This window comes from Saccostrea cucullata, unplaced genomic scaffold (genome assembly GCF_032062105.1).
Source record: "Saccostrea cucullata isolate Sc308-1 unplaced genomic scaffold, CSIRO_AGI_Scuc_v1 ctg12000, whole genome shotgun sequence".
NCBI lineage: Eukaryota > Metazoa > Mollusca > Bivalvia > Ostreida > Ostreidae > Saccostrea > Saccostrea cuccullata.
In genome coordinates this window covers 1-9,392 of record NW_026919171.1, presented here as the reverse complement: position 1 = coordinate 9,392, position 9,392 = coordinate 1, and the positions used below count along the sequence as shown (strand labels likewise).

Below are 9,392 nucleotides of genomic sequence, written 5' to 3'. Positions count from 1 at the left end.
TTTTGTCTTTTAAATAGCATAATAAATGGGCGGGTATTCTTTTACAGTACTGTTTAGTTTTGGCGATCTAGATAGCTTGATAATATTCATTGATAAGTGTGATGAAATATGTATTCAATGCACTGAGTCAACATTTGCCTTTACATTGCATTGAAACATTGCCATTGCTTCTTAATAAGCAGTCAATGAATTTAAATAACAAGACTACCTTTAAATTTATATGTGAAGTTAATGATGATTGTACAAAGTGGTTTCCTTTTTGTCATCATTTTTATAAAATCGGGTGAGTTGTATTTTTTGGAAATTTTATGAAAAGTATGTTATTATGAGTAAAAATCAGACGACTTATATAACCGTCTACGTATTTCTTCAAGCTTCCTGTTCAGTAAAACTCGGCTATATTTATTTGTATACACTGGTACTGGCAGTCCGTTTGTCATTATTCAGCAGGAAGATTTTTTTATTGATAATATACTTTTAATTTTGCCTGAGTTGGACAATTTAAATCAATTTTATTCTAAGTTGAATGCTATATATGTTTGTGTAAATTCTAATGATATCTTTACAAAAGGTTCTTCAATGGATCTCAGTCCCTATGTACAGACTTCGTTAGAGCAGTCTCCAGATGGGTTGATGCTAGAACCAGTCTTCCAATGTGTATTCAATTCATTCACAGATGACTTTTTGTATGATGTTCAGTGGTTCATTAATAATAACGAAATATTAGATGCAGAGTCACGTGATGTACGTTTCAGTGACGTGAACATTACATCATTGAAACCCCACCACTGGTCAGGGAATTACAGCCTTAATTTCAACGTTTGTATGATTTTTTTTACTGCGTAAAGTTAATTTATAGTGAACAGTGAATATGGTTTCTTTTAGAAAATAATCAATTAAATTTTTTGGCTTTAAAGTTTAGGTAGATACAATTATAATTTGCATATAGATCGGGGTTTTTTTTTCTTCTTTAACAGGTGTCGTGTTCCGTGACTGCTAAAAATATCACCTCGGGGAATGCCACTATCTATAGCATGAGCTCCAATTATTTGGCTGGAATAATTGTAATTTATATCCATACCTTACATTTCTTTCATATATCAATTTTTTGTAAAAATTGCAATTTTTATCATACCAGGTATTAGTTTTTCTTTAAAGTTAATGCTTTTTAAAAAGAAATATTTAAATGATTTGTTTTTCTCCTCAGCCAGAGTCCTTGGTGTATTTTGTTAAGGAGGGTGAGACAGTGGAAGTCTCTCTGACGAGTTCGTTACCTCTAAGCTGTCCTACGTCAGTGAGTGACACCATGAAGAAGGTCAACTGCAGGGTGACCTTGAATGTCTGGTCTACAGCTGAGGAATCATGGGAAACTTGCAGAAACGGACTGGCAATGAAAGATTTACTAGTGAATAACGATGGCTGTTCAGTGTTTCTTGATTTTAATGAAGATGGAAATACGACTGTTGTTTTCAACATAACCGGCTATCTTGACGGGATAATTAATTATGAAAATAGAACCAGTTCTGTTCAGTTTGGTGTATATACATATCCTTATGACAGTTATGGAATTTGGAGAAACATCAGTGTTCCGATAATTAAGGCAAGCTATTTTTCTGTCTAAGAAACAAGAGCATGTAAATAACAAAAAGGACACGATGGGTATGACTGGTCGACAGGGGATGCTCACTCCTCCATGACACCTGATCCCACCTCTGAAGTTTTGGAAGTCCGTGTTTGCTCTGCTCGTATTTTGTACTGTTATATGGACTTTGAAATTGAATACTGTTCGTTATCTTTATATCCTTCATGTACATACAGAAATAAAAGTTACATATAGCATTTACTCATATTAAATATTTTTTAAATCAAAATTATACTTGTTCTATTTTAGGTTTCTGTTGTCGACAGTGACAGTCTGGTGGCCCGGATGTTGTGCACATCTTATAACGATCCTCATCTGACAACTTTTGATGGAAAACAATGGGATAACCACTGGACAGGAGAGTTCATCATGTATAAACACAAATATCTACCGTACTCAGTAAGTTAAGACAGGATTACATGTATAAACACAAATATCTACCGTACCTCAGTAAGTTAAGGCAAGATTACATGTATAAACACAAATATCTACCGTACCTCAGTAAGTTAAGGCAGGATTATAAACACAACTAGATACGATCTCGTTGCGAGCAACGAGAGGTCTTCCGTCCGTTTTAGGAAAAGAAACCCACGTAAAATCGAGCTGAAAAGAGATTCAAAATTTTGGTCACAAGGAGGATTGAAACCATGTCGCCAACGTGAATGCGCTTTTTTTTTTACTTTTATATCCCCAACGCATTAACCATTAAGCTATTGGGAGTACTGCTCTAAATATACTTGTGTATACCACGGTACTTTGGCAACAGTTCACCTGTCTAAGAATTATAAAAAGCATTCATAATTTCGCGCCAAACTCCACGAGTAAATATTCGCGCCTTTTCTTTGGACTGATCTATTAGATAGGTATGATAGCATCAATTAAATTTTAAAAATAAAACATTCTTAGCGCCTTTATTTTGTTTCGACGTTAAGAAAGTATATGTAACACATTATACACATTACATATCGTATCTAGCCCAGTTACACTAAAGCAGTGAAACGGAAATTAAGTTTTAAGATTGACACTCAATTGCAACGTACTACTGTAACGTGTCGGATCTGAGCGGTCAGTAGGTCCGTGCTCGGATTACCGAGTTTTACTGGGGATATGATTGAATGCAATATATAAAGATAATAATATGATACCTGCCTGGTGTTTTTAAATTAAATGACCTAAGTGCTTTGTATAATTATATATCTTCAGTTAATACCGGCACCTGCCTGGTGCCATATGATAATTGCCTCACTATACTCGTACAACTGACTATATAAGTCAACATCTATCTGCCTGGAACCTCTTGATTTAGCTTTTAACACCTGCCTGGTGTATTACTGCTTACCAAGTTGCCTCTATAACTCTAGCCAAGTGGCTACAATATACTTGCACAGTATGATATTGATTTAACTTTGTAAGAGCTTCTCTGTCCTAATGACAAACCTATTGCTAACGTCACACAGCTACATTTTAACTAGTCACTGACTACGGCAACTTTGCACAATCCGATTTAATCGAAAAACCAATTGGTTTCTGTACCAAAGTGAAGACACAAGCCAGTTGGCTGTACTGCCCACTTGTACCTCAACTTAATCAATGATCATAAGTTATCAGATATCATATTGATAAAATACAACTGATTGCCTTTCTGTTGGCAACACTATTATTATTTTCTAACAGAACATCATTTATCAATAATACTTGTATAATTCTTTTGTCAATTGACCAATTAATTACAATATTTACATTGATTATCTATTATAATATAAACAAGTAACGGGAGGTAACTCCTCCAACCATTTCACTACTACGTGAGAGTCGAAGTAGTTTTTTACATTTCATGTATCCTTATGTCAGAATGGTTTAATCAAACGCTCAGCTGCCTCCATAAGCCCATACTCGCGAAATGGCGGAGTAGACAGAGACAGCCGCCATCTTGGGCCCGCTTCAGATTTTCAAATATTAATATCTAGAGTTCAGAGTAACCAATACTAAAACAACTTATATAGTAAGCATCAATGGAAAAGTCACTATTAATATTCCAAAAATAAATGAAAAATATTGAAGAACAAAAAAGTTAGAAAATGCACTTTTTTAAATTCGCATCTCCTAACGACAGGAAGTATTGACGACGAACGAAAGGTCGCGTCCTGGATAGAGAATATCACGATCTATAATCCCTGAAAGTTTCATGTTGATATCTTCTACCGTTCTTGAGATTAACCGTAGACAAAATGTCATTTTAAATTCAGAAAATGTCCCGTAACTTGGCACCAGAAGAGAATTTTCAAAAAATCTCTCGGAAAAAATAACTTCAGATAACAACACATAATTTCTGTAAATTTCATGAAAATCCACCCAGTAGTCTTCGAGAAATCGCGTGCACAAAATTTAGTGTACGGAAAAATAATAATAATAATAATAATAATAATAATAATAATAATAAGAAACAATAGAATCACTATAAGGTCTTCCGTGAAGACGGAAGACCTTAAATATCTACCGTACTCAGTAAGTTAAGGCAGGATTATAAACACAAATATCTACCGTACTCAGTAAGTTAAGACAAGATTACATGTATAAACACAAATATCTACCGTACCTCAGTAAGTTAAGGCAAGATTATAAACACAAATATCTACCGTACTCAGTAAGTCAAGGCAAGATTATAAACACAAATATCTACCGTACTCAGTAAGTCAAGGCAAGATTACAAACTCAAATGTCTACCGTACTCAGTAAGTCAAGGCAAGATTATAAACACAAATGTCTACCGTACTCAGTAAGTCAAGGCAAGATTATAAACACAAATATCTACCGTACTCAGTAAGTCAAGGCAAGATTATAAACACAAATATCTACCGTACTCAGTAAGTTAAGGCAGGATTATAAACACAAATATCTACCGTACTCAGTAAGTCAAGGCAAGATTATAAACACAAATATCTACCGTACTTAGTAAGTCAAGGCAAGATTATAAACACAAATATCTACCGTACTCAGTAAGGCAAGGCAAGATTATAAACACAAAAATCTTCCGTACTCAATAAGTCAAGGCAAGATTATAAAAATATCTACCGTACTCAGTATGTTAACAGTCACACAAAAATATATAATATAATAATCAGTAAGTTAAGGCAAAATATACACTGTTAAAAACAAATATTTGCCAAACTCATAATGCTAGACATAAATACCTACCATACTAGTAAAGTTAACAAAAATCTACTTTAATTTTAAATGAAACACATATATCTATATCATAATCAGGACATAAAATCAAAACAATATCTTCCATACTCTGGTCATGAAAGTCAAGTAAAAAATATCCATCATAAACTGAAAAGTCATAAACAAATAGCTAACCAAACTTTGAAAAACAAACACAACTACATATATCTACAAAACTGTTAAATATTTAACACAAATATCAACCACTCTCTTAATTTAAAATACAAATATCAATTACGCTTTTATAGTGAAACACAAATATCTTCTTAAATGTAGACACGAATACTAGTATCTTCAATACTACCAAAGCTTTTAATTTTACATGTTCTAAAAGTCAGCAACAAATATCTACCATACTCAGCAAGTCGCTATTGAACTGATTTCATTATGTGGTTATCGACAAAAATGACATTACTTCACATTAGCATTTGTAAAATATTTAGAGTCTTATACATTTGTTTGATATTAAGATATTTTACATAAAAAAAAACGTTAATGGTAAGCTAACAACCAGGCCTATTGATAACCTGATGACTAACTTTTCAATCGTCATCCTCCCTTCTTTATTCAGCAATATACCTGCATTTCCTGCATACGGAGTATATATATCTCAGTTGATTCGATACGCAAGAGCATGCTCTACGTAAGAACAATTTATAAAACGAGATAAATTATTGACAAACAAGTTGCTGAAACAAGAATATCAGCAGTGTCGTTTTAAGTCATCATTTCGTAAGTTCTATGGTCGATACAATGACCAAATCAGCAAATACAATTTATCATAAAGTCAAAATCTGACCGACGTCTTTCATACTGATTATTAGGCCATTATATACAATTGTTGACGGAATTTTCCGTTATTTCCCGTTCATGACAAGAGACACACGGCGGGTTTGACCGGTCAGCAGGGGATGCTCAATCCTCCATAGCAGCTGGTCCTTGTCTCCTAGAGATACTCAATTTTGTATTGTTCAGTGTTTAGCTTAAATGTTCGTTACATTTCAGTGTTAGATATAGCAATGCAAATATCTAACTGTACTTCTTTAAAGTTGTTTTGAATGTAATTACATTGTAGAGTGTAACTTTTCATTAGTTGTATGATAAGCCCTGCTTTCAGGTGAATGTGTTGTTTTCGTCCTGTGTTTCAGGTGAATGTATTGTTTTCGTCTTGTGTTGCTGGGTACGCTACATGTAACTGCGGTGTCGCCATCAGAAGCAACTTCAGTCTCTATGTTGTCCGGACGTGTGCACAGGTCTCCTCCAGAGACACCGAGGTGTTAACTGTACCGTACGAAAACCTGACTCTCAACAGAAGCACTGATCTGAACATAGCCAAATCCGGACGTCTCTTTGAGGTAACTCAATCTAAAGAGCATGTTAATTCAAATTTGATAGTTCAACTTTAATAATTTGTTCATTTCTATTTTTGTTCCTACCCTGAAGTCTAATTAGGATTATTTGAAAAGTTGTCCAATTTATGAAAATTAAAAGAAACAGGTTCTTGATAGTATTGTTCAGAATGCCATTTACCCCTCAACTGAAACTATATTCTTTTTATCAAGGTCACACTCCCGAGCGGAACACGAGTTTCATTCGAGCTCTCTTATGACAACTCGTGGATTTCTAGTGTCCGGGTTCAGGCAGGTGTCCTTGATATCGGGAACAGTGAGGGCATGTGTGGATCAGCTAATGGACACCAAAGTGATGATTTCATACCCAGGCAGGGAAACGTCTCCACAGACAACCAGACGTTTGCCTTGTCTTGGAGGTAGAATTGAATATTCAATGGTATTGAATATCTGTTTCATGCATGTGTTAGTCATTACAAACGATAGGTATGAAATAAACTAAACAATGATGATAAACCTGGCATTTTCTGATTGTAGGGTCCCTTTGAAATCCCAGGAGAGCTTGTTCTCCAGTAACTCTGACTCATTCCTGAAGTAGGTACATTACAGAGATCTTTTTTTCTCTTTTCGTGTAATTTTGTGCCAGAATTTTTCTCTGGTTTAGATATTTTGTATTTAATATCTTTGTTATGTAAATCAATGACTGAAATGACTTGTCCCTCTTAACAAGAATTGGTAATTACCATCCAGAGAGATACAGTTTGTGTACTAGAGGTCCGGACGGATCTGGCGATCCAAACATGCACAACCTCCCAATACCCAGCATGCTCTGTATAGAGGGAGAGTCATTCACAGCGAATCTGTCCGTACTGTCCGATAGGAGTAATAATGGAGACTTTACAGATCCACTCTCCTACGATCCTGAGTATAATGAGACGGAAAGTCCTCGGGTAAGATTTCCAAAATATTATCCAAAAATCACGACGTACTTCCAAATGACAGTCCTGTTCTATAGGGGAATTTGTTATATCTATAGGCATCAGGATGGACCAATGGTTGGACAGAAAGTTCTGCTCGCACATTTTGTGAGAATTCTTTCACTAATGACGCTGCTGTCGACATGTGTGAAACAAGGGCGAAAGTATCCTCAAGTTCATATGTGGAGAGTTGCATAGCTGACATAAAGGTATAATTTCCATAGCCACTAAATATATATGTAGCTCATTTGTTTTCTTTTGAAAAGAAGATTTCTAGTGGTTGATTAGCTACTGGTAAACGGTTTTTTTTTTGTTTAGCTTTCAGGAAATACAACATATCTGCAAGACAGTTTAAGTACTTTCAAAGGTGCCTGTTTAGCGGAAGTGATGCATGATGAGGCGTATTACGTAAACAAAACATCAGAGGGACGGTTTCTGGTAGAGGTCATTACATCTTATCTTTGTCAACAGAATTGCTCTGGACATGGAAATTGCACAAATGGTAATGGTTCTCAATTTGGATTCCTTACGATATAACCGTAAGACTGATCGTTTTCCTTATCCTTACCTTGTTCACTTCTTGCACTTCATACATGTACATAGATAAAATTTGAAGCTTAAGACGACAATGATTTCTTAAGATCAGACGACACGTTCCTCAAAATTATATTTTTTCCCAAGACTTTGTCCTTGAAGTTTAGGTACTTAAGCAAGTTTCCTCATAAAAAATTAGGGTACCTTACTAGGCATTTGGACAAGACACCACAGGGTGATATTTCTTATATAACCCTTATGGGTAATCTGATGAATGGCCCATCTCAAAGTTTTTGTGAACTTATATTTAAAAATATATTGAAAACAATGTAGAAATTACAAGAGAATGACAATTAAGCAGAATTTTTCATATAATACTAAGAAATACAAAACATATATTTAAGGAACGTGTCGTCTTACCTTAAATCAACAAAAAAATCAGAAGAGTATTTTGCCCATTAGTTGGTCTGTAGTTTTGAAAGACAAATCACACATTGCTTTAATAAAGGACCGATCTTGATGATACTATTTCTAGCTACCTGTGCCTGTTTTGATGGATTTATTGGCACTGACTGTTCCACGTCGACCTCCACTCCTCCCGATGTCTTTATCCTCCCTTTCCACGGCCTCTGTGATAAAAACTCCGGCTCATGTCAGAAAATCGACGTCATCGGATTCTTCCATTCAGAGCATGTCTGGGCAAACTTGTCATGCTTCTTGGTAACTTCTTACTGATGTTCCGACTTTGGTTACTTGAGTAACCATTTTCTTTATGTAGAGCATACTAGTAAGTGCCTTGGATGTACTTTACAGGAATCTGATTCAATTAAATACCGGTATCTTTCGAAAATCATAAAATACCCTTAATATTTCTTCAAATATTTTTAATGTTTATCGTTTATATTGTTCTGTCTGAGGTGAACTTGTTAATTTTATCTTTAGATAACATCTAATGGATCGGTCATAACAACTTCTGTCTCCGTTTCAAAGTCAACATATCACCACTTCAATCACGTGTCATTAGAATTACCCATGACTCCCCACAAATCCCAAACCGAGGCTGCACGTGGCTGTAACATCAGTATGAGTTATGATGGTATTGTTTTCAGCAACCATCAGACATTGTTAGTATATGACAAACAGAAATACAAATGTGACTTGGAAAGCCTGACCTGTGAAGAGAAAACAGTATGTATAAAGAATTCATGTTCAGAATTTCTAGTATTTTGAGGTGCTTGCGTCATTGAAGGAATAACAAACTTTTGGGAACAATTCAGAAAGGAAAAATTAAGAACAAACTTGATATGTATAAAACCAACTCGTTGATCATCTAATTTCCATCCTGTCATCTATCAAAAGAAATCAAAGTTAAAGTTATGGTTTTTACAATTTTTGATTTTCTATCCCGTTTTAGCATTACTCGAGTGATCCTGACAAAGCAGGTACGTCTATTCCACTCGAATTTTGAGTAATGTGCATCGTACACGTTCTTGTATTTTATTTATTTATTTATTTATTTATTTATAGTAATGTATTTGTACTTACACAGGATTCTTTTTTTAATTCCAGATAGAATAGTTTTGATAGCCGCACTCGTTTCCTGTTTCTCTATCGTATTGGTTATCACTGCTATACTTATAGTGAACAAATGCAAAAGGTATCTTA

General features: G+C 34.8%; 1 protein-coding gene across 1 annotated transcript; it reads left to right on the top strand.

Annotated features, from left to right (window-relative positions):
* Nucleotides 1-579: 579 nt before the first annotated feature.
* On the top strand, nucleotides 580-9,384 carry LOC134281397 (uncharacterized; the record flags this gene model as incomplete). The annotated part of the gene is made up of 14 exons (XM_062763868.1): nucleotides 580-819; nucleotides 978-1,064; nucleotides 1,208-1,600; nucleotides 1,892-2,041; nucleotides 6,016-6,222; nucleotides 6,430-6,635; nucleotides 6,754-6,810; nucleotides 6,947-7,166; nucleotides 7,253-7,402; nucleotides 7,512-7,695; nucleotides 8,263-8,447; nucleotides 8,670-8,915; nucleotides 9,142-9,169; nucleotides 9,297-9,384. Coding segments are annotated over exons 1-14 (2,441 nt in total), but the record flags the coding sequence as incomplete, so codon positions are not given.
* Between the last annotated feature and the right edge of the window lie 8 nt (nucleotides 9,385-9,392).